Source organism: Oryctolagus cuniculus, chromosome 5, assembly GCF_964237555.1.
Source record: "Oryctolagus cuniculus chromosome 5, mOryCun1.1, whole genome shotgun sequence".
NCBI classification, from domain to species: Eukaryota; Metazoa; Chordata; class Mammalia; order Lagomorpha; family Leporidae; genus Oryctolagus; species Oryctolagus cuniculus.
Window position 1 is genome coordinate 22,402,958 of NC_091436.1, and position 25,328 is coordinate 22,428,285.

Sequence of the window (25,328 nt, forward strand, 5' to 3'; positions counted from 1 at the left end):
TTCTATTATCTCAGCTTTATCAGATCTAGAAAAATCTTCCTTAGGAACAACTGAGAACTTCTTTGGCAATGTTTTCTTTTGCAAATGATAGAAATCAACAGTGTATCTTCTAATAAATCTCTTTGAATACCAGGATTAAAACATTGTTAATCTTTTCTATTCAATATGAAATTACTGTTTTCTTTGTAATTTATCTTTATCTTCCATGTTTTTAATGTTTTAAATTTATTTCTTGCTATGACACTTTGAAATAGTAACTTACAAATACTTAGAAATATTCATTGTTTACTCTCTAACTTAAATATTTATTCTCAGTAAACTTTTCTGTGAAACCAATCTTATTTCGATTCTCCTTCTGTGTTTGCTATATTGTATGGGCGGGGGTGGCAAGAAGAAGAGAAAGGTTCCTCCCTGAATTTCATAAAATCACTCTTGCCCAAGCAGAAAATCATTTAATTTTTCATCATGCTATGGATCTCTTCCTGAAAACTGATAACTAAATAGAATTTGGGTTGCTTCTTTTCTGACCTCAGGTACACTTCCTAATTAAGATAACTATATCTTGAATTTGGTGTTCTAAAAAGCAAAAACAAAAACAAAAAGTCCTCAAAATCTAGTAACCACTTTGAAATTTGTATTTTAATAATAGAATGGGTTTTCTTAAAACAGGACACATTTATATATTTTATATAGTTTAGCCATCTTTTTTCTGAGAAATAATAAGAAGTTTTTTTGTTGTTGTTGTTTTTAGGTAGAACAAAATCGTATTAAACTACTAAATGATAAAGCCGTTGCTACATCACAGCTTCAGAAAAAACTTGGGCAGCTTCTTTATCTAACCAACTTAGAGAAGGTACTGCTTACAAAAATACTGTATTTTCCCATGCTGTATTATTATAATCACTTAAGGACTCTTTCCACTTAATCTATTAGTGTCATAATTCACGTTTTTTTAATTAATCCTTTTTTTATAATTTTTATTTATTTGAAAGGCCGAAAAAGGCAGAGATCTTCCATCTGCTGGTTTACTCCTCAAATACCCAAAACGACTAGTTCCAGGGCCAAGTTGAAGCTAGGAGCCCAGAACTCACTCTGGGATCTCCCCCATAGGTAGCCAGTACCCAGATGTTTTAGCCATTACCTGCTGCCTCCCAGTACACATTAACAGGAAGCTGAAATCAGAAGCAGAACCAGGACTCAAATGCAAGCATTCCAGTTCAGGATGTGGTATATCAAACACTGTCTTCGCTATCATGCCGACTACCTGCCCCTAAATTAATCTTTCATCTGCTTTTTTTATGGGTCAGAACACTAGCTATGTCTACAATTGCTACATAGGCACAAAAATTATATCTATAGAACTTAATAAATTATACAGCTAGCATAAAAGGTATTTACTACACAGCAAAGAACAATTATAACAGACTAGTTCAAAGTCTTGAATAAAAACATTACAGACAACATAACTCTGGGTGACCTGGAATAAACTCCTGGCTCCTGGCTTTGGGTTAGTCAAGCTCCAGCTGTTGTAGCCATTTGAGGGGTGAACCAGTGGATGGAAGGCCTTTCTCTCTGTCTCTCCCTCTCTCTGTCTGTAATTATACCTCAAATATATTTTTAAAAATGTAAAATGTATCTAATTTATTTTTGGATTCTTATTTTTTGACTAGTCTCAAGACAAAACATCGGGAGGCATTAATCCAGAACCCTGTCCAATCTGTGCACGACAGCTAGGGAAACAGGTGAGATTATGATAAATATGTATAAAACACCTTACAGTTTTCAGACTTCCATACACAGTCTTTTTCTTTGACTCTGTTTCTCTGTTTTTCTCATGACAACCTTGTGTGTAGGCAAGTATTACCTCCATCTTAAAGATAAGGCCAGAGGTTAGGTGACATGTTTAGGGCTTTAAGTGTATTTCTTTTTGATTATTAGTATACAGATGTCTAAAAACATGATAGTATCATATTGGTTCTTCTCTTAAGAGATTCATATTTTTATCCTACCAGCTGGGACATATTTCTGCTTTGTATGATAAATCAGTATATGCAATGTCAGAATATTCATTGCATTTCAAAATTTAAAGCTAAGGCTATCACTGTTAAATGAGTGCAGTATTCTTGGCCATATTTTTCTATGGACGTAAAACTAGAAGGTTAAATGTATGTGTGCTATACTCTAGGCAGCAGTAATCAGAAATAAAGTATCTTAATTTTTTAGAAAGCTTTTGTTTAATAAATATAAATTTCATAGTATAGCTTTAGGAATCTTAATTTTTAACATACAAGGGGAAGGGGAAATGTCAAAGGATACTGTGTGTGGCTGTAACTCTTAGTTATGAGTTATTACATATGGATGTTACATTGGAAACTGAGCAGAAGAAAGTGCGTTACAGATACTAGTGACTTGTGACCTCAGTGATAAAAATGCTGTGATAAAAGCTGTAATAAAAATAGAAATATGACTTAGGGTGGTATCTTTTTTTGCTTTTTTTGGACAAAATTTATGCAACTGAATTGTCCTAGAAATTATGTCATTTGTGTCCTAAACCTGTATAGTTTTCAAAGTTCTTTCACATATATTATCTTACTTAATTTTAGTATCACCTGGTCTCCTTAGAACATATTGGTTTACCAGCCAGTGCCACGGTTCACTAGGCTAATCCTCCACTTGCAGAGCCGGCACCCTGGGTTCTAGTCCCAGTTGGGTGCCAGATTCTGTCCTGGTTGCTCCTCTTCCAGTCCAGCTCTCTGCTTTGGCCCGGGAAGGCAGTGGAGGATGGCCCAAGTGCTTGGGCCCTGTACCCACATGGGAGACCAGGAGGAAGCACCTGGCTCCTGGCTTTGGATCGGCACAGCACACCGGCTGTAGCAGCCATTTAGGGGGTGAACCAATGGAATGAAGACCTTTCTCTCTGTCTCTCTCTCTCACTGTCTAACTCTGCCTGTCAAAAAAAAAAAAAAAAAACTTATTGGTTTACAATAATCGTTAAAAAACTGCTCTTTTTTTAACAGATTTATTTATTTATTTGAAAGACAGTTACAGAGACAGACAAGAGAGAAAAATTGATCTTTCATATGCTAGTTCTTTCCCTAAATGGCCACAACCACTGGGGCTGAGCCAGGCCAAAGCTAGGAGCCAGACATTCCATCCAGGTCTCCCATGTGGGTAGCAAGGGCCCAAGTACTTGTGCCATGTTCTGATGCCTTCCCAGGCACATTAGCAGGAAGCTGGATTGGAATTGAAGCAGCTGGAACTGGAATCAATTTTCCCAGGGGGGATGCCAGCACTGCAGGAAACTTCTTAACCCACTTTGCCTTAATACTGGCCCCAAAACTATACTACTCAGACTCTGTTCATACCCACAACCACAATCTGTGGGAATTGTTTTGTTTCCTTTTGGTTTCTGATTCCTCTCTCCTCCTATTTAGATCTATTAAAGTAGAATCTATCAGAAATAAGTCCTGCGTGCTGACAGATGCCCTGGAGGCATTGCCATTTGTCTGTTCTCGGGCATCGTCAGTGAATATCTGTTTTGAGTTACTTTTTTTAATGCATTCCAATATCCAGAACCACTTGTAAAATGCACCTGAGATACTAGTCTATCTCATTTTCTATATATCAAATATTTTTATATGTAAAAATATAAATATTTAACAAACTAGGTAGAATAGTTTGAGTAAGTATTATCTCCTTATCAATGTTACTCTCAGTTCTTCTATTGCATCTGCTATAGTGGTAAAGGAGTAATTTGCATTTTTCCTGAATCTGAAAGGATAACCCCAATTTCTTACAAAATAATACTGATAACTCACTAGGGTGAGCCTAATAAAGACTGAAAGCTTACTTCTGGACTAAAAATAATTAGTTTGAAGGCCAGTTGGCTTTAATGATAGAAAAAAATATTAATGCCAAAAAATAGTAGATAAAATTCTGAGTCCATTCTACTGCTTTTAATAAATTTACTGATTGGAAGACCTTTTGATAGCATCTCCCTGAAACTTGTTCTGTGTGTCTCTTTTCCAGTGGGCAGTACTGACCTGTGGACACTGTTTCTGTAATGAGTGCATTTCTATTATTATCGAACAATACAGCGTGGGGTCCCACAGAAGCGCCATTAGATGCGCCATCTGCCGCCAGACCACATCGCACAAGGAGATCTCATATGTCTTCACCTCAGAGAAAGCAAGTCAAGAAGAGGACATCCCTGTGAAGGTAAAGTAAGTGAAGAACTTGTGGAAACGTAGTCAGTTAAGACAACATAATAGGAACCAATATCTGGAAAGGAAAAGACTAAAATCAGAACAGGGTGGCTACAGTGACTCTGAAGAAATCACTGTTACTGTAGACATAGACAACATAAATGCCTGAAAGGCACAGCTGTACTGCCTACTTTTGCAGTGTGGAAGGACACAGGAACACTTATATAAATAAGGCTAGCAATATTCATGTCCACTGTGGCAAGAAAATAATGCAGAATTCCAGTTCCCTATCATCTTCTAGATTATTTTTGTTCACTACATATAGATAGAAATCTGCTTATATTAGAAATTCATTTAGGCTGGCGCCACGGCTCACTAGGCTAATCCTCCACCTAGCGGCGCTGGCACACCGGGTTCTAGTCCCGGTTGGGGCGCTGGATTCTGTCCCGGTTGCCCCTCTTCCAGGCCAGCTCTCTGCTGTGGCCAGGGAGTGCAGTGGAGGATGGCCCAAGTGCTTGGGCCCTGCACCCCATGGGAGACCAGGAGAAGTACCTGGCTCCTGCCTTCAGATCAGCGCGGTGCGGCAGCCATTGGAGGGTGAACCAATGGAAAAGGAAGACCTTTCTCTCTGTCTCTCTCTCACTGTCCACACTGCTTGTAAAAAAAAAAAAAAAAAAAAAAAGAAAGAAATTCATTTAAAGAAATTTTTTTCCATATCCTTTTACTCAACCCTTTAATCAGAGGAAAAGGAAATATCCAACCAAATTGAAAGGAATAATATGTTGGTTACTGAAGCTAATGGAGACTTCAAGAAAAAAGAAGTAGCATACTTTAAACACCAGGGATTGATGTTTAAGGCATAGCCAAAATTTGCATTTATTTTTCTAGGTGTTTTTCTTGCTTCTTTCCACATTTTAAGAAAGTGACTATAATTTGAAATCCGAACAGGATCCATAATTGGACTTTCTCCTTCAATGGGTATTTATTTAACGAAAAGCCTTTACTAGATATTTTTGTTCCTTATTACCTTAAATATACTTTTTAAGTGTTTTAAAATAAAGCACGGGCAAAGCTGAAATCAATTTATAAATGTAGTAGGAAATAAAGGCCTCACCAGGTAGTTTAGAGTGTGATGGGAGACTGATTGTCAAGAAGAAGTAGAATCTTCATTAATTCTTTCTCCTGTGTACTGTGTACTATCTTCTCATTCATTCCTAAGAAATATGTTTTGTGAGTAAATCAATGACAAGGTGAAATTTAAGGCCAGGATTAGGTACTTGTTATGGTGTCCCCCCTCAATAAAACTACAGTTGAATTAAAGAACTTTTGATTGCTGGATTTTTTTCCCCAAGTGATTTTAGTAAAATCTGAAACTATCAGTCATATTATATTGTTCTCTAATCTTTTGGTATAAATGAAATCTCAAAGTAATAATGAACTTTCATTTATTTATTCATTCATTGAGTCAGTCCGTCATTCATTCCGCATGTACTTCTGGGACAAATCCTGTGTGGCAGGCAGTGTGCTGGGCCTCAGATGCAGCACGCACTCCTGAATAAAGCAGAATGGGCACTACCTTAACTTTCCAATTTGGTGGTGTGGGGAAGTGGTGTGAGTTAGGACATAAAGCACAGACCTCAAACAAATATATGTTACAGTTGTAGTAAACATTCCAAAGAAAATCAGACCTGGCTTCCCTACGGGAATGACTGTTAAACAGTCATTTAAGGATGAGTGGAGTAGCAGCCTAAGGAGAGGAGGAAGGTTCTAGAGTAGAGGTTCCTAGACAGAAAAGAAAAGGAAGAGAAACACAGTACCTGGAAAAGCCCAGTCAGGAAGGACTCAAGTGGAAGTATGTTGCTGCAGTGTAGAAAGCCAGAATGAAAATGGGATAGAATGAATCTGGAGACCCAAGAGGGGCCTGATATTAAAGCTGCATCTGAAAATTTGAAGATTTTATTTTCACATAAGCTAAGAGCCATTAAATTTTTAAGCAAGGCAGCATCTTAATTAGATGTGGCTGTTTAAAAGATCTCTCTTCCTACAGTATGAGAAAGAAAAAAATAGAGTAGAAAAAAATGTAGAGACCAGTTTAGCAAGCAGCCCCAGCTGTATTGGTGGCTTTGATTGCTTTGATGGTAGTGGAGATGGAGTGGACATATTCAATATGTAGAGTATAGTCGATTCATAAGGTAAAACGTTGGAGGCCTTAGTGAAGGAGATTTCATAGATGACTCTGGTATGGGAAAATCAAGCAGATCTGATATACGGTGTTTGGAAGAGAATCCACTTAAGGCGTTATATTTCAAGTGCTGAAAGACATTCAGAAAAGTATTAATATGTGAAACCAGAGATATAAAATTGAAAGTTACAAGCATAAGTGAAAAAAAAAAACATGGGAGTGAATGAGAATACCTGAGGAAAGACATGGAGAGATTATTGCTTCAGGTGAAGTCCAGTAATTCATAACTTTATAAAAAGTAAAGAGGAAGAGCGGCTGGAAATGGAGCCTGAACAGAGAAATGAGAGACAAGAGGCATCCAGGAGAGTGTTACCAACAGAGGCCACAGAAAAGCTGCTTCAGTAGGGAGGTGATTATCAGTTGTACTCATTGATGTTGAAAATGGATCAACTGGGGCTGGCGCTGTGGCATAGCAGGTAAATCTGCTGCCTGCAACGCCAGCATCCATGTAGGCTCCAGTTCAAGTCCTGCTGCTCACTTACAATCCAACTCTCTGCCATGGCCTGGGTAAAGAGTAGAAAATGGCCCAAGTGCTTGGCCCCCTGCACCCACATGGGAGACCCGGAAGAAGCTCCTGGCTCCTGGCTTCAGATTGGTCCAGCTCCAGCCATTGCAGCCATTTGGGGAGTGAACCAGTGAATGAAGGACCTCTCCCTGTTTGCCTCTACCTCTCTGTAACTCTGCCTTTCTAATAAATAAGTCTTTTAAAAAAAAAAAAGAAAGAAAGAAAAGAAAAGGAAATGGATCAACTACACTATGAACTAATAGAACAAATAGAAGTCATTGATGGCTAAGGAACTCTTTCAATGAAATGTAGAGGCAAAAAAGCAGAGTGGGAGCAATTGAGGAGTGAATAGGAAATAAGTTAAATGGAAAGAGAAAATGCCCAACTGCTTCATAAATTTAGCTGTGAAGTTAAAAACAGAGTTGTAACTTGAAGATTAAAGTATAGAATGATTGAAACAAAAACAAGACTGAAGATTTGTTGAAAAGACAGAGATATGTTAGAGGGAAAATAGAAGTCTCAGTGTAGTCAGATAATAGCCATAGACTGGGCTACTGAGCAAGAAACTATAAGGATAGGTGTCCTTAATTGAGAAAGGGAGATCTTAATACTTACAGAGAAAAACAATATTTTTTAAGATTTATTTTATTTATTTTAAAGAGTTACAGAGAGAGGTAGAGACAGAGGTCTTCCATCTACTGTTTCACTCCCCAGATGGCTGCAATAGCCGGAGCTGTGCCAATCTGAAGCCAGGAGCCAGGAGCTTCTTCTGGGTCTCCCAGGCAGGTGTAGGGGCCCAAGGACTTGGGCCTTCTTCTACTGCTTTCCCAGGCCAGAGCAAAGAGCTGGATCGGAAAAGGAGCAGCCAGGTCTAGAACCAGCACCCATATGGGATGCCAGTGCTTCAGGCAGGGCATTAACCCGCTGTGCCACAGCACCAGCCCTGAGAGCAGAATAATATTAAGTATTATGTATGTAACTATAAAAGTGACCCAAGTGAGAAAAAGGAGAAAAGGTTCTAGAAGATGAAGCAGTGAAAGTGAACCTTGGATGGGTTGTCCACGTAAACAGTAGTCTAGGTGTACAGTTGAAGATTCTAAAGAATGTTAGGCACCAAAATTCTTCAGTGAAACAAGGATAGTATTCTGTAAGTGATAGCAAAGGGTAGAATTAGGGGATAACCGGGCTTTATGAGGCTCAAAACAAAGAAAATTTTTACAGATTGAGAAGTAATGCTCTGAAACCTGCACTGGGGACTAAAGAAAACAGTACCAGACCCAGATGGAAGGAGTATGCAACAATGATCTTTGTCCACTCAAAAGGGCTGCTGAGAAAGCAATAACCTCAAAGGACAGCCAGGGTCTAACTAAAGCAAGAAATTAGGAGCAGTGTTTCTACAGGAGGTAAAAAATATGCAGGAGATTGTTCATCATAGAGGACAAGCTTCGTGTAGCACCAGTGAAAGGCTCAGGGGTAGAATGAGAACATTGGGAGGGTGAATAAGCAGGAGGGAAGTGCAGAGCAAAATGGGAATACCAGAATGGGAAAGAGTAAGTGAGGAGAAAGGATCATGACCTGAGCATTATTAGTCTGGTCCCTATCTGTACTGCATGAATGGATGAGTATTTTTAAAGCAGACGCTAGAGAGTTGCTGAGTGAAGAGGTGTGTGACCTCTGGTGCAATCTGCTGATCAGCCCTGAAGGTCTTTGATGGTTCTTTCTTCTGCTCAAAACACAAAGAACTGCTGTCCTCCCCAGTCGCCCTTTCTCCCACTTTATTCCTACTCCAGTAGTTTCTCTTCTTCCTTTCCCCTAAAGATGGTCTGTCTTAGGCCTCTCTTTCTCTTTTGTCTCTTCCTCTGGCCACAGGCATCCCAAGGGCCACAGATGGCATTCGTGGCTAAGAAGAGGCAGTCCATCTTTAGAGGAAAACATTCATCACAGTAGAAGGAACCAGCGTAAGAAAGAACTGCTGTGTCAGGCTTCAGGCAGTGAGGTTGAGGAGGTGATTGCTGTAGCTACCAGTAAACAGCACAGCCTCTAAAAACTGAGTCATTGAGCCGTCAGACCCCGACACCTGTTCATCCATGGCAGCTTTCCTAGACTCAGGAGAGCTCAGGACAGTTACATCTACTGTCCTCTAAGGACGAGGCTGGCAGTATAGACATACTGTTCATTGTGCTTTCACTTCTTCCTGTCCTTCACGAGTATCAGTGAACATGTGAATTCACTAAAGCATCTTATAAAAATTATAAGGTTATAGAATACAATGTCAATTCTTATACTTAATGTATAAGCTATAATTATTTATATTCTAAAATTAGTATAATCTGTATGTTTATATATATTGCATATATGATTGTACAAGTATTTCCCTCTTATTAAACACCTGACTGAATGCTGTACCTACTCTGCACACAACTTTTATACCTCCTCTACATTCTCACATTGCTTCTTGCCATGTTTATGTTTTCTTTCTCTGCCTTTTCTGTCACCAGTTGTATCTACCACTTCTGCCTTCTACCTGTCACCTTTTCTGACTTCTTCGACATTTCTCCCCTTCTGGCTGTCACTTTCTCCTTGAAACTATCTGCTTATTATATTCTCAACTTCGCGTTACTCTTCTGACTCTGAAAGTTCCCCATTATATGGTCATATTACCTGTACTGGAGTTAAGGAAGTGATAATGCATAAAATAAAAGTGCAGCCATGTCAATAATTAGGACATTATTTTCAAATTTTTGAGCTAATTCTTCAAATTATTCCTAAGCCTGTGGTATTTTTCTTACATACTACTGTTGATTAATAAATAATATCAGGACGTAATTTTTAATCTTAAGTTTTTTATATCATTTAAAATGTTTATTACACTGTAAGTATTCTCGTCAAGATCTGGAACATAGAAAACCAATATAATATCATACATTAGTGCTTAGTCATAACTGAACTACAGATAAAATAGATTTGAAGATCATAAAGTAGTCATATGAGACTTTTTTACCTAGTGCCATTTTATGAAAATAAGGCTTTTTCACAATGTAAAGGACCCTGTTGATTAACCATAGAAATAAAAATGAATATTGGAATCACTGCTTTCTCATTTGGTGGATACATGTCAGTTAGATACTGTGTCACAACAGTGTGACAGTATTCCTAAATGACCTTTGGAACCTACTGAGCATTTCATAAAGTAAACAAAATTCCCCTTGCAAGTTCTGACAACTGCCAGGCATTTTGGATGGTGAAGTAGGCCTCCTGGCAGAACATATACCGCACGTGGCATGTTCCCTGTGTCCTGTGTTTGGCTAGATTTCATAGAAAACATTTTTGCTAGTGGAAGCCCTGACCCTATAATAGACAACATTATTATTGTCATAAGAAGTTTCTGTCCAGGAGAAAATACATTACCTAGAAACAGCCACAGCAAAACATCCTCCCCACTATTGCATCACATTCTCAAACTTTTGAGTGACTAACAATTAACTGGCACACTTATGAAGTAAAAATTTTTTGCAGGCTCTGCCTCCATGAATTCTGGCTCAATAGATACGGGAATCTGCATTTTTAACAAACAAATCTGATCATAGAAATATACAACCTTTTTGTAGAGAAGAAAATATTTATGTTCAGACTAAGAAAGCTAGCAATACCTTATGTAGAATTTTTTTAGAAAGTTTTTTTTTAGTAAAAGATTCATTCATTTATTTATTTGAAAGGCAGAGGGGCAGAGGCTGACAGAGAGGTCTTCCATCCTCTGGCTCACTCCCCAAGTGGCTGCAATGGCCAGAGCTGGCCCAATTCAAAGCCAAGAGCCAGGAGCTTCTTCCAGGTCTCCCACATGGTGTAGGGGCCCAAGCACTTGGGGCATCTTCTACTGCTTTCCTAGGCCATAGCAGAGAGCTGGATGGGAAGTAGAGCAGCCAGGCCTTGAACAGGTGCCCATATGAGATGCCGACACATCAGGCAGCGGCTTTACCACCATGCCACAACGCCAGCCCCTTATGTAGGAGATACTGTGTGTAGAATCCTGTTTTTTTCTCTGTCCTGATTTCTGATGTCTTTTACTTTCAAAGTATAATTAAATATCCAGCTGGGCAAAAGCTAGTTATGAAATTCTAAGTTTGAAGTTAGTATAAAATAATCTGGTAAATACAGTTCACAAGTGGTTGTATTTAAATATATTTATCTAAATATTCTCTGGTAATGGGCAGGTATTTTCACAAAGCATATTAAGCCATTGCTTGGGTCACCTGCTTTCCATATCAGAGGGTTGGTTCGGTCCCAGCTACTCCACTTCCAATCCACCTTCCTGCAAATGCATATTGGGAGGCAGCAGATGATTCAAGTACTTGGGACCCTGTCACCCATTTGTGAGACCCAGGTGGAATTCTGTGCTCCTGGCTTTGGTCTGGCCCAGGCCTGGCTGTTGCAGGAATTTGGGAAGTGAACTAATGAATGGAAGACTCTTTCTCTCTCTCTCTCTCTCCCTCTCTCTCTCTCTCTCTCTCTCCCCCTCTCCCCCCCTCTCTTTCTCTCTCACTGTGCCTTTCAGTTGTATGAACATAAACATCTTGGGGCCATCATTGTGGCCTAATAGATAAGGCCGCCACCTGCAATGCCAGCATCCCGTATGGGTGCCAGTTTGAGTACTGGGAGCTCCATGTCCAATCTAGCTTGCTGCTAATGGCACCTGAGAAAGCAGAGGAAGATGGCCCAAATTACTGGGCTCCTGCATACACATGGAAGACCTAGAAGAAGCTCTTGGCTCCAGGCTTCAGTCTGGCCCAGTACTGGCTGTTGTGGCAATTTGGAGAGTGAATCAGCAGATGGAAGCTCGATCTCTCTCTCTCTCTCTCTCCCTGTAACTTTGCTTTTCAAATAAATAAAATAAATCTTTAAAAAATAAAAAGAAAACATCTTTAAAAATAAATATTCTCATATACGATAAAATATGGTTTATGAAATGATGTACATGAAAATTAACTGGTGAAACTTAGTATGCAATTGTGTGCTTGTTACACTCTGTCATGACTAAATATAATTGTGAAAAAACAACTACCTTTCACTGGCCAATTTCTATCTACTTGCAATTCTATACTGTTAATGAGCCTCATGTTGAAGCTAGCCATAGCTTACAATAAACTGAACAAACAGTAGAAACTTTTAAGACCAATATATATTTTCTTTATGAAATTATGAGAAACTTCCTTTGAGGAGCATTAGCTCCATTAAAATGTGGAGAGGAAGACTTTGTTTCATTTACTGCTATATCCCAGCTTCTAGAACAGTGCCTGGTACTAGAACAGTGCCTGGTAATATTGCAGGCATTTAATATGCACTCACATTGGGTGGATGACTGGATGAATGGGTAGATTGGCAATTGAACAGTATTTGCACATGCATATAATTAATGTCTGTAAGAGACTTTGTATCCAAATGAAACGAACTTTTCTGCAATTGCAGTCTTATCTATGAACAGTTCTGCAGTGGAGTTAAAAGAACAGGATATTATTTCTGTGGCCTGGTGCACTTGTAAGACGTCCTGTAATCTAGGTGGAGTTTACATTGAACTCTATTCAACTAATATGTGAATGCTTGTAGAACCCATCTTGCCCAAGGCATATGCTTGAAAAGTATCCCTACTTAATGAGACCAGTCTTGGAAGCTTCATAACTGCATTTACCAGCATGGGTTTTTAGCATGGTGAACAGGTGCAGCCAGAAATAAAACAATGTTAACTGATCTTCCTCAGCTTGAAACTATTATGAACAACACATGCTAATAAAAGGAGTTAGCTTAATTTCAAAAAGAAAAGTCCATAATAAAAAGAAAGGCAGAAAATACCAAAAATAGGAAATGACTTTCTCTTTACTAAGCAATAGTAAGAATATTCAAGTTATTTGCGAATTAAAATCACTAAGGAAGCCTAAAGAAGAATCTGTTACTTACCACTAAACACAATCCTAATTCTTCATATTACTGTTTAGAGAACATAGATCTCTTTAATGCAGATTGGGGGAAAGCTAAGTTATATAAATTTGTTCTCTTTAATATTTCTCAATGAAGATTAAATCATAAAAGAAGATCTAGTCTTAAGAACTTTGTTTCTTGTAGGTACGTTAAAAAGGTTGCAAAAATAACCCAGGTTATAATTAGAAGATTAAAATACTGCATGTGCTCTATTTCAAATGTGATTATCCCACCTCTGACAAAGCTGAATCTCATAGTCTGTGCAGATGGCACAGATCAGGCTTCCGTTTGACCCTAGGGCAGTATGAGGTACTGCAGGTATAATTGTGTGTGGTGTAACAGTAATGACAATTCAGGGAACACTTGTAATAAACAAAATCCCCAGTGCATCACAGAAGTCCCCAAATTACAGACCGCCAACTCATTCCTTTAAAATCCTTGTTGTCCTGAAATAAGGGTAAACAAAGTTTTTTTTTAAATAAAAATAATTACACACACAAAAATAAATTACTCAAGAGTAAAATCAAATGTCACAAAATGGAAGGTGTAGCACTCTCTGCCATTCCCTTTCTTTGTCTTGCCACTGAGAGCAATTTCTGTTTTTACTTACCAGGGTCATTTATATAACTTGCAATAATATAAATGTTGTCTTTTGAAATATTAGCTTTAGGCACAGTCTGCTGGCTTCTCACTATGATGAAATTAATGTATCTCCTCTTTCTTCGGTCTCTACTACCTCCTAATTTTATATATAATATTTTTATATATTATATTTATACTATATATATTATGATGTACATAATATTCAGGTTTGTTATCTAGTTGTGGAACTGTCTTCCATATCTAGAAAAGAATCAATAAATAGTGTATATAAGATTATAATTTGCTGTTCACTACAGAACCAAGTATAATGATTGAAGGCATGCAAAAAGGATTGTAATCTAATCCTGTGTCACTTAAACTACTTTTCTTGGGACAGGCATTTGAGATGGCAGTTAAGATACTTTGTTATTGACCCAGATCCCATGTTAGAGTCCCTAGGTTTGAGTCCTGGCTTTGCTTCTAGCCAGCTTCCTGTTGATACATACCCTGGCAGACAGTACTTGCCTCCCTGCCACCAACATAGGTGGATTGAGCTCCTGGCTTCAGCCTTGTCCAGCTTAGGCTGTTGGTAGGCATTTGGGGAGTCACCAGCAGAGGGATGATTTCTCTCGGTCTCTATCTGCCTTTCAAATAAAAAGTAAATAAATAAGATTTGCTTTTCTTTTTTAAATTTTTTCCCAGAAACCTTTTATTTAAGGTCTATAAACTTCATGCATTTCATTTTTAGAACATTAGGAGTATAGTGAGTGTTCCCATCCTACCTGTACTCCCAACCCTTCTTGCACCTCCTTCTCCTATTCCCATTCTTATTTTTCACTAATATCTATTTTCAGTTAATTTTACACATATAAGATTATACTAAGAGTTCAACAAATAGTATGAAAAATAAAAACTGTTCCTTAACAGTGGAGATAATTTTGACAGATTTCCCAACAAACTAACCTCTACAAATTCTACAATTTTTAAACTATCAGTGGTTAAATTTGCTTGTTTTTTTTTCATACCTGCTTAAGAGTTTAAAATTTTTGCCAATCTGATAGGTCAAATGAGGAATCAAATTTTCATTTATTCTACATTTCCCTAAGAGTGAGTTGAGTTGCATTATCATTTGTTGGTCACTTAGAATTTCTTCTCTGTGAACTCACTATTCATATCCTCTGCCAATGTTTAAAAACTGGGTTATCATTTCTTATTGATTTGTTGGATTTCTTCAAATATGTAAACATTTACCTATTTCTCTGTCCATAGTTTCATAGTTTCACCTCACCCTGGTTAGAATGGCTTACATACACAAATCAACTAACAACAGATGCTGGCGAGGATGTGGGGGAAAGGGCTCACTAATCTACTGCTGGTGGTAAAGCCACTATGGAAGACAGTTTGGAGATTCCTCAGAAACCTGAATATAGTCCTACCACATGACCCAGCCAACCCCCACCTTGGAATTTACCCAAAGGAAATTAAATTGGCAAATAAAAGAGCTGTTTACAGCTCAGTTCACAATAGCTAAGACCTGGAATCATCCTAAATGCCCATCAACAGAATTCTGGATAAAGCAAGCTAATTTTTAAGCTGATGATTGTGTATGTTCTACAGATGATATTATAAACATCCAAAAGACTCTACACAGAAAAAAGGTTCCCCTAGCACTGAGCTAGAAAAAAAGGGTGTTTACCTTAATCTGATTCCCCGTGGGTCTTCAAGAAATTTATGGGAAATGTGCATTTTAATTTCATTTTTCCACAAACTTTAGAAAGTTCCCTCATAGTGCTATACCAAACAAAGCCTTTAATTTCTGGTTTCCTTCTTGGTCTTTCATTAGGAGGAGTTAACCAGATTCTGATCAAATGGTTCAGAACTATAGCATTTGTAAGGGATCATTGAGGTGTGTCATTGCACTGGCCAAATTTTGATAAAATACTGTGGTCTTTTAATACAGAATAAGCAGTTTAGTTTGCAGTGTTGCTTACAAAAAATTGTGTCATAAACTCGAGATAATTTTTAAAGAGACACCTTGCAAGAAACATGGATGTGACTCTCTGTAAATTCCTAAATGATCTGCTTTATGCTAATATCCTGTTTTCTCTTGGCTCTCATTTGAGATGATTATTAGACTGAAATAGATCCCTTTAATACTTTTCTTTTACATTGGAGGAATAATTGCAAGTCTGTATATCCAGAGAAATAAATGGAGTTTCAGGATTTTACCTTGAGAATTTTAAATCTCTTTCTATGGCTCTATCTTGCCAACTTTTTGAAATTAGTATAGCTTTCTTCTTTATTTTCACCTTTGAGTGCGTCTTTGTGTAAAAATGTATGGGAAATATTGAGGAGTGAGCTTGGGTTGCTTTGGAAGCACTGTTGCTTCCTTTTGATCGGATTTGCTCCCATTTGTGGTATGATCTAGGTCATTTAATAGTGTTCATATTTGCCTCAGAAAGATAATGTTATTGTTTTCTCCTTGCCAAATTTTGGGCTAAACACTTTGTGAGCATTTTCTCATGGAGTTCTCACAACCCCCTTTGCCAGTAGGTACATTTATCCTGTGTGATAGATGAGGAAACAAAGGCTTCCGAAGGTTAGAGCTCACATATCGAGTAAGTTATAGAGCTGGGAGTTGACTAGATTTCTCTCTTTCAAAATCCCGTGCTTTCCAGCTACGTGCCACACTGTCTCCCAGAGTACTCCAGAAGAATAAGGGCTACAAAAATGCATGCTATATTTCCCTCATTACTTATCTGTTTTTTTATAATTTTCTCATTTTTTACACTCTTCTGATAAAGATGGTTATGGGAGATGCAAAGAAACACTCCTTTAAGTATTAGCTTTGTATGAATGTGCTTCATTCTAAATATACAACATTTGTAGCTCTGTCAATGTCCTTGGTAATGCCATTGCAACAAAGTATTCTTTATTCATTGGATCCTTCAATATTTACTTACATTGCAGGTTTTATTCATTGTAATCTCTTTTTTTTTTAAGATTTATTTATTTATTTGAAAGTCAGAGTTACACAGAGAGAGGAGAGGCAGAGAGAGAGAGAGAGAGAGAGAGAGGTCGTCCATCCAATAGTTCACTCCCCAGTTGGCCGCAATGCCTGGAGCTGTACCAATCTGAAGCCAGGAGCCAGGAGCTTCTTCTGGGTCTCACACGTGGGTGCAGGGGCCCATCTTCTACTGCTTTCCCAGGCCATAGCAGAGAATTGGATCAGTAGTGGAGCAGCCGGGTCTCGAACCGGCGCCCATATTGGACGCCAGCATTTCAGGCCAGGGCACTGCACCACAGTGCTGGCCCCTATTCATTGTAATCTTAACATTGCTAATCTCATAGTGTCTGAAATATGTGAGATTAGGTGAAGAGGAATTTTGAGTATAAATTCTTTTTCACTAATGTAAACTAACTGTAGTTAAGTATCTTTAAAACCTAGCTACATAATTGAAAAAATCTTACCTTTAAGGTCTTACCTCTGTATGATTTTCTGGTGTGTACCTGTTTTCGCTGAGTGTAAATTCGATAACTTCTGCAATTTGAGAGTAAAAAAAATTTGCAGGGAACACAAAATAGGGGCTGGGGTTGTGGCACAACAGGTTAAAGTGCTGCTTCTGATGCTGGCATCCCATATCAGAGTACTGGTTTAAATCCCGGCTGCTCTGCTTCTGATCCAACTTCCTGTAATGCACCTGTTCAATGAAAGATGCCCAAGTTCTTGGGCCCTTGCCACACATGTGGGAGATCCAGATGGAGTTCCCAGCTCCTGGCTGTTGCAGCCATTTGGGAAGTGAAACAGGCAATGGAACATTCTTGTATCTTTCCCTCTCTTTGTCACTCTGCCTTTCAAATAAATAAATCTTTTTTTAAAAAGCACACACACACACACAGAGAGTGAAAAAGAGTAAGCACATATCCATCTGATGATCAATTTGAATGTACATAGTTTTGATAATAAAAAGTTTTATATTACTGCTTTTTCTTTCCAGTTTTAGCTGAATTTTATTTGCTAGTGATGTGTTCTCTTCTTTGTGTTCAAAGGGTAGCCATTCTACAAAAGTGGAAGCCGTGGTAAGAACTCTGATGAAAATACAGCTTAGAGATCCAGGGGCTAAAGCACTGGTGTTCTCAACGGTACAGTCAGCATTTTAATCTTCAATATTTACTCAGACCAGTTATCTCTCATGAATTTATATCTGAGAAGTAATATTTAATGTTTACCATAGTAGAATTACTATTAGATTTTTCTATATTAATTTTTGCATAACCATAAAATAGAATTTTTAATAGAAAACTTTTATTTAATAAATATAAATTTAAAAAGTACAACTTTTGGGTTATAGCAGTTCTTCCCCCCATAACCACCCTCCCACCCACAAACTTTCCCATTTCCTGCTCCCTCTCCCATCCCATTCTTCTTTGATGACCTGTTCTTTCCTCTGGGATCTCACCCACAGAGATCTTTCATTTAGGTCATTTTTTGCCACAGTGTCTTGGCTTTCCACGCCTCAGAAACTCTCATGGGCTTTTTAGCCAGATCCAAATGCCTTAAGGGCTGATTCTGAGGCCAGAGTGCTGTTTAGGCATTTGTCATTCTGTGAGTCCGCTGTGTATCGTGCTTCCCATGTTGGATCATTCTCTCCTTTTTAATTCTATCAATTATTATTAGCAGACACTGGTCTTATTTATGTGATCCTTTTGACACTTAATCCTTTATGATCAGTTATGAACTTAAACTGATCACTTTAACTAGTAAGACGGCATTGGTACCTGCCAACTTAATGGGATTTGGAGTCCCATGGCAAGTTTTTAGCTTTACCATTAGGGGTAAAAGAAATTTAATGAGACTTTCTAATTCCTATATTTTATGATTTTACATTCATTTACTTGTTTCCTGATTTAATACATTTGTTTTCTGATTTAATACATTAAGATTTGAATCCATAACCTTCAAGAATCATTTCTCAAATTAATTTGATAACTTAAGAAGAAAAATCTGGGGGCCAGTACCATGGTGCAGTAGGTTAATCCTCCGCCTGTGGCGCCGGCATCCCATGTGGGCACTGGGTCTAGTCCCTGCTGCTGCACTTCCAGTCCAGCTCTCTGCTATGGCCTGGGAAAGCAGTAGAAGATGGCCCAAGTCCTTGGGCCCGTGCACCCACATAGGAGACTTGGAAGAAGCTCCTGGCTCCTGGCTTCGGATCTGCACAGCTCCGGCCATTGCGGCCACTTGGGGAGTGAACCAATGGAACGAAGACCTTTCTCTGTCTTTCCTTCTCACTGTCTATAACTTGAACTCTCAAATAAGATAAATAAAATCTTTAAAAAAAAAAAAAAAAGAAAAATCTGCATCAAGTACTACTTGAGTAAAAACCCTAGTTTTCATTTTTTACAGACAAGTAGACACATCTATTAAGTGCACAATCATTTTTTTCTGTTATTTGTTTATCATAACTCAGTTTTCAGAGATGCTTATTTTTTAACCCTTTCAGCAAGCATTTAGTACCAGAAAAAAAAGTAAACCTAATATTGTTTCAAGATGAAGCTAAATAATGTTGAAATAATGTTGATGGTTGATGGTGCTATATTTAAGGGTTTTGTTTTGCTTTTATTTACTTAACATTGAGGTATAAAAGTTACTTTCAAATCTTATGTAGACAAAAATTGTGTAAATATCTTTTTGTTTTATGTGTTTTAGTGGCAAGATGTATTAGATATTATTTCAAAAGCTCTCACTGACAATAACATGGAATTTGCACAGATTAGTCGTGTTAAGACATTTCAGGTATGTCAAGATTTTACTCCTGTTTTTCATTGTTTTCTGTCATATAATCTACATAAGCAGAGTTTGTCTTGATTAATTATGAAATTATCATTTAAAAACCCAGTAAGGAGACAGATATTTTTCATCTTTTTAGTTATGCCCATAGCAAGATCATTCTTTTTTTCTTTGAAGACTTAACTTAAAGCCCTTTAATCGGAAAAGATTGCCTATGATTTGTCTTTTGATTGGGGAGCAGCCTCACGTCCCTCAGGTTAGGTTCTAAAGACACTGTGTCAGTCAAAACTGCACACAATCAAAATTGTCCTTATATCACACATAGTACAGTAACAGATGCACACCTTAAGAAATACACTCACAGAAAGATCAACTGAAAATGTAGCAGAGTCATGTCTCTTACCTCACATTCACTTTAGTATATTTATTCTTTCTCACTCTTTCCTCTGAGCTCATATGATTCAGCTTGAATATATCACATACATATTATCATTCCTTTATGTGTTATAAAGAACAAGAGCATTTAGGTGATACTTTTATTCATTGAAAGTTAAGGTGAAACAACTAATTTGCATTTCCTAAAATTGGTAATTTTAGATTTAATTTTCATAGTTATGTTTTGTACTTAATGGATACCATTAGACATCTTTAACATGAGCTATAACAATACTGCTCTTACTTGAACTGATCCAGCTAAAATTAAAATGTACCTTTCTTTTTTAGGAGAACCTTTCAGCATTTAAACATGATCCCCAAATCAATATTTTGCTGCTGCCCCTGCACACAGGTTCTAATGGACTGACTATCATTGAAGCAACTCATGTTCTCTTGGTGGAGCCCATATTGAACCCTGCCCATGAGCTTCAGGCCATAGGGCGGGTGCACCGAATTGGACAAACAAAGTAAGAATTAAATGAACATTACTCACTTTGCCTCAGGTTTTAGATACCAAGGCAGCATTTAAACTCTTCATTTATATTCATCATAGCCTATTTGTTTTTAGTTACAGGTTGAGTATTCCTCCTCTGAAATGCTTGGACCAAGAAGCATTTTGGATTTCAGGTTTTTTGGACTTTAGAATATTTGCATATACATAATGGGATATCTAGGGTTGGTACCCAAGTCTAGACACAGAATCACAAAATTCACTTGTGCTTCATGAACACCTTATACGTGTAGCCTCAAGATAATTTTTTACAACATCTTCAGTGTGTCTGTGTTTTGACCACAGACTATCACATGAAGTCAGGAGTGGAATTTTCCACTTGCAGTGTCCTGTCCATACTCAAAAAGTTTCAGATTTTGAGCACTTTTTAATTTGGATTTTCAGATTAGGGATGCTCAACCTGTACTTCCTTATTTACTAAATGTTTAAGCATTGAACATGACTATATGACCAAAAGGCATGAGAGTTCCAGCCTGCCCAGCAGAAAATCTAATCTCTCCAAACCCAGTCCATCCTCCAAGCAGTAAATTCCTAAATTCTGATTTTTGTCTTCTTTCCTACAAAAATCTGATTGCCTTATGTTAAAAGCTTTATGTTAAAAGCCTTTATGTTAAAAGTTAGAAACACTTACGGTAATTTCAGAATAGAAGGCAACCATCAATACTTTGTGAAGAATTGATTTTTGATTGTCTGAAGTAGCCCGTGTTAAAAACTTATACCTCAGGCACAACTGGAAACAAATGGCTTATTTTTAAGTCCTTTACCCTGGGAAAAGACATCTCCCTGGGTTAGGTCAAATAGGTAGTTAGATTAGTTTAGTAAGCAACCAAGCCTAATAGTGAATTTCATGTGGTATATGCTATCTTTAATCAAATCTTAAAATGTACAGTTATCTTTGATAAGGCCTCCCAAATGTATTACATCCAAATGTTAGATGCCTTGAATATTTAAAAAAGGAAGAAAAAAAGAAATCTATACTAAGTACTCATTGAATAAATATTTATTGAGCACCTGGCATATGTCAAGCATTATGCAAAATACTGAAGATTGAAATTGACTTAGATATAATCTATTTCTCCAAGGTCATGATATAATAGGAAACAGATAATTTAAAAATACTGTAGTAGAATGTGACAAAATATAATCATAGAGATACTTTGTTAACAAAAGTAATTATTTGTGCCCTAGAGAACTAGAATGACTTCATTAGATTGAATCTTGAAGTAATACGTATTTCACAGTTGGACTAGAAAAGAATATTCACATAGCCAAGGAGAGTTGCACATGCAAAATCACAGAAGTCGTAAGCAACATGACGTTTTAGGGACTGTTAGAAGTTTGGAAAATGACTGCAGTATAAAGTATGAGAAAAAGAGTGATGAGTCTGCTCTGTCATACTCAGAAATGGAACTTCTCTGTAAACAAAAGGAAGCATGATCCTCAAACAAACCTTTAGAAAAGTATGGCAAAGTAACAAAACTAATATATACAAGCTTGTTCTAAAGTACCTCCAAGTGTCATTTAAAATACAGTTATGTCCATTTGTTTTTCTGTTGATTATGTTCTGTTTTAAACATTGATTTCTTGTCTCCAGCTTTTTTTTTTTCTGAAAGTATAGACTGTACTCATCTCAGATTTAAAACTATAAGTCCAAAGAGGCCCATTTAACAAACCCAACAATCTTACTGTGCTTCCTAGTAAGTTGATTTTTTTCCACTTTCTGAGAAGACCGTATTAAGGCTTCTGAATTGTTCTCCTCCTCTTTGATGATGATCTTAGGTCCTTATACAAGGAAAACATAAGACGCCTAGATTGAGTAGCCTTTTTGTCATCAAATTGAATAGTCTGCCTGCATCAGTACCCACATAACCTCCTTCTCAGTACTCGACATTGTTCTAGGCATGTGGGATACCCACATAGAACTTATATTCTGGTTTATAAGGGGATTGGTGGACAAATGATAACCATTAAATATAATAAGCAAAATATATACTATATATTAGGCACTAGGAAAGTAGAACAGGATACGGAAAATTAAAAGAGTGCAGGTGACTGGAAGGGAAGGCACAGAAGGCCTTATTGAGAAGGTAACATCTGAGGAAAGACTCTAAAGAAATGAGAAAGTTAGTCATGAGATTCCCAAGTTACAGCAGTAAAAGTAGCCAAGGGCAGAGAAGAGATGAAGTCCATAGGCTTTGGGAGGGAGAGAGATTATATTGGGTCCAATAGGCAATAACTTACTCTGAGATTATTCCCTCGTTGGAAGGCTTTGAACAGAGGAGTGATAGGATCTAAGTTTTGAGAGAATTCTTCTGAGTGCTGTGTTCAGGCCAAAGAAGAAGGGGAATAAAGGAGAGCAAAAGCTTGAAGTAGTGGAACCCATTACAGTCATCCTGGTGATAGCTGCAGGGGGTAGCTTTGCACATGGTGAGAAATGCTCAAGTTCTGGATAGATTTTGAAGCGAGAACTGAAAATATCTGAGACAGACTAGAAGTGTAGGGTGTGAAAGGTTCGTGGATAATACCATGGTCTTTGGCCTACAATCTGAAAAATAAAGCAGCTGTCAGCCAAGCTGGGGAAGACTGCAGGTTAGAGCAGGTTAGGTGAGAAAAGAATTAAGTTTACTTTAGATATAAGTTTGAGATGTTTAATTAGAAATTGAAATAAGTCTTATTCTGTAATTGAATGTACAGGTCCAGAGTTGGGGAGAGGTCTAGCCTAGAGCTACATATTGGGAAGTCAGCAACATATAATATTTTATTTTGTTTTGTTTTGTTAATCATGAGACTGAATGAGATTTATCTAGGGAGTGAATGAGTATAGATGGAGAGGAGGACCAAGCACTAAACTCCAAGACAACAAAGTTAAAAAGCTCTGGCAGAAGCAAAGGAACAGGCCAAGGCAAGAAAGATCAAACAGTGATTTAGGAAGAAAACCAGAAGTCAAGAGTGTCCTGGGAGCCAAGTAAGGAAACTCAAGTACGAGGTGTGATCAACAGTATCATGTACTGTCGAAATGTCAAGTAAGATAAGAAATGAGAACTGGAGTGGTGAAGATTACAGCCCAATTGGAGCAAAATAGAGGACCGCATTTTATCTGTTTCTTAATAAACACATAACAAAGAGAGGTTAGGTAACTTTTCCATGGTCACACAGCTAGGAAAGTAGTAGCAGGTTTCAGGCACAGCCTGACTCCTCCAGTCTGTGCTTAACCTCAACTCACTGCCACTCGTGTAGCTGATAGACCAATATTTGAGGAGCTTTGATGTAGAGAAAAGGAAGAGAATGAGATCAGGAGTTCAGTGTTTTGTTTCTTTTCAAATCAGAAATAATAAGAGAATGATAATTGGTTGGATACAAAAAGTCTAATGAAGCAAGAGACTACAGAGAATATTAGAACAGTATTCTAGAGTAGGCAACAGGATATGAGACCTAGCATTGAAGTGTAAGAATTAGTTTTAGTTAGGAACGTGCATGTATTGTCTGTAAGAATAGGTTTTCTTTCCAAAGCCAGCCATTTCTTTGTGCCAGATCCCACTGCTTCTCATATTCTTAAGGACTCTTCTCTTGTAATAACACCACAAAATAAATATATCAATATTATCCATATTTAAAAATAAGAAAGGTACTCCCTATGTTCTATCACCACCCCCATATCAGCTATTCTCTCTCAACTTTTTTGATTGGGTTGTTGTCCTCACCATACCACTGAAATGAGGCTCATAAGGTTGTTACTGACCTACTTCTTATCAGTAGTCTGAGGATTCTCTTTCTCTATGTCTACTCCCTAAATGGGTTCATCTAATCTTAGGGCTTGAAGGAACATTTGTACATGAGTAACTCTCAGATGGATAGCTCCAGCCCAACCATGCTCCAGTAGCTATTAACCCAGCTTCATATATCCCCTTTTATCCTTGTATGTGACTCCGTGGGCTCCATACCTCCTCTTAGATTCCCTATCTACTGGGTCATGTTTCAAATTAGCATTCATAAAGCTGTTTTCATACTGTATCTGCACCGGCCCTAAGCTTTCCCCATCTTACTGAGTAGCAGTGTCCTCTGTAGCATATTAGATCACAAATGCAAAGTTCTTCCATGTTTGTGTTTTTACATTTGACATTCCTTCATCTGAAGTCTTGTCAGTTGCACCTCCAAAAGATATTCCAAATCTGCTGACTTTCCATGGATCCAACCGTAGTACAATGCACCCTCCCTTACTGGGTGATAAAAAAATTTCTTAATTCTTACTGCAGGATAGCCCATCCTCTCACACCCAGCAAAGGCATTTCTAAAGTAGAGTCAAATATAAATCAAATTATGCAGAAAACCTCCTGAGGAATTCCCATTATAACCACAATAATGTCCAAACTCCTGGTTCTGTCCTGTAAGACCCTATAGGATCTGCTCCTTGAAACCTCTCCAACCTCACTTGGATCCCTCTCCCTCCTCTACAATATGCTGTGAACATTTTCAGTGTCTTCTCCTCCTGGGGACTGTGTATGTATGGGCTGTCTCCTCTGGATGCTCTTCCTGTTCCTTCACTGCTTACTGGCTGCATTCCCGTCACTCAGTTGGAAATTACATGTCAGCCTCCTCATGCATTATCTGTACTTTAAGCCTTCTTACTTCCTTGTATTTTGTTGTCTGTCTCCCTTCGTTAGCATGTCAGGTCATAAAAACTAAGTAGTTAATTTTATTTACTGCCTACCAACCCCTGCCTCCCAGCACCTTGACATCTGCCACAAGTGAGCACCAACTGATTGGTCAATGTAGATGTAGCATGTGAAGTCGTTATGTACTAATCTGTTTGAGGATGTTTTTAAACTTATAATTGTTATATACCTTCTAGACCTACTATTGTACACAGATTCTTAATTAAATCAACAATAGAAGAAAGAATGCAGGCGATGCTGAAAACTGCTGAGAGGAGGTAGGTAATAGTTTACTATGAGTAAAGGGGGGAGGTTTTCTTGGTTAAATTTCTGTGTGCATTGGAACTTCTTCACATAGATGACGACAAAATATTTCAACACAAATGCTTTTGAAAAGCAAGTTGTGACATTTTACCTATTCAATGTTTCCCAATTAAT

At 37.8% G+C, this 25,328-nt stretch overlaps 1 protein-coding gene across 10 annotated transcripts in view; it reads left to right on the forward strand.

Moving 5' to 3' along the window:
• Positions 1 to 25,328, forward strand: part of SHPRH (SNF2 histone linker PHD RING helicase) — a 98,138-nt gene that overhangs the window by 68,030 nt on the left and 4,780 nt on the right. For 6 of the 10 annotated variants that reach the window (XM_051855282.2, XM_070074610.1, XM_051855285.2 and 3 more), the window contains 7 exons: positions 752 to 853; positions 1,671 to 1,742; positions 4,030 to 4,218; positions 17,555 to 17,647; positions 19,212 to 19,298; positions 20,016 to 20,194; positions 25,088 to 25,168. In XM_051855282.2, the coding sequence (XP_051711242.1) occupies positions 752 to 853; positions 1,671 to 1,742; positions 4,030 to 4,218; positions 17,555 to 17,647; positions 19,212 to 19,298; positions 20,016 to 20,194; positions 25,088 to 25,168 (803 nt within the window). Of the gene's footprint in view, positions 1 to 751; positions 854 to 1,670; positions 1,743 to 4,029; positions 4,224 to 17,554; positions 17,648 to 19,211; positions 19,299 to 20,015; positions 20,199 to 20,295; positions 20,520 to 25,087; positions 25,169 to 25,328 lie in introns of those variants that run through there. The other 4 variants (XR_007923169.2, XR_011388945.1, XM_051855284.2 and 1 more) reach the window with 3 other exon arrangements.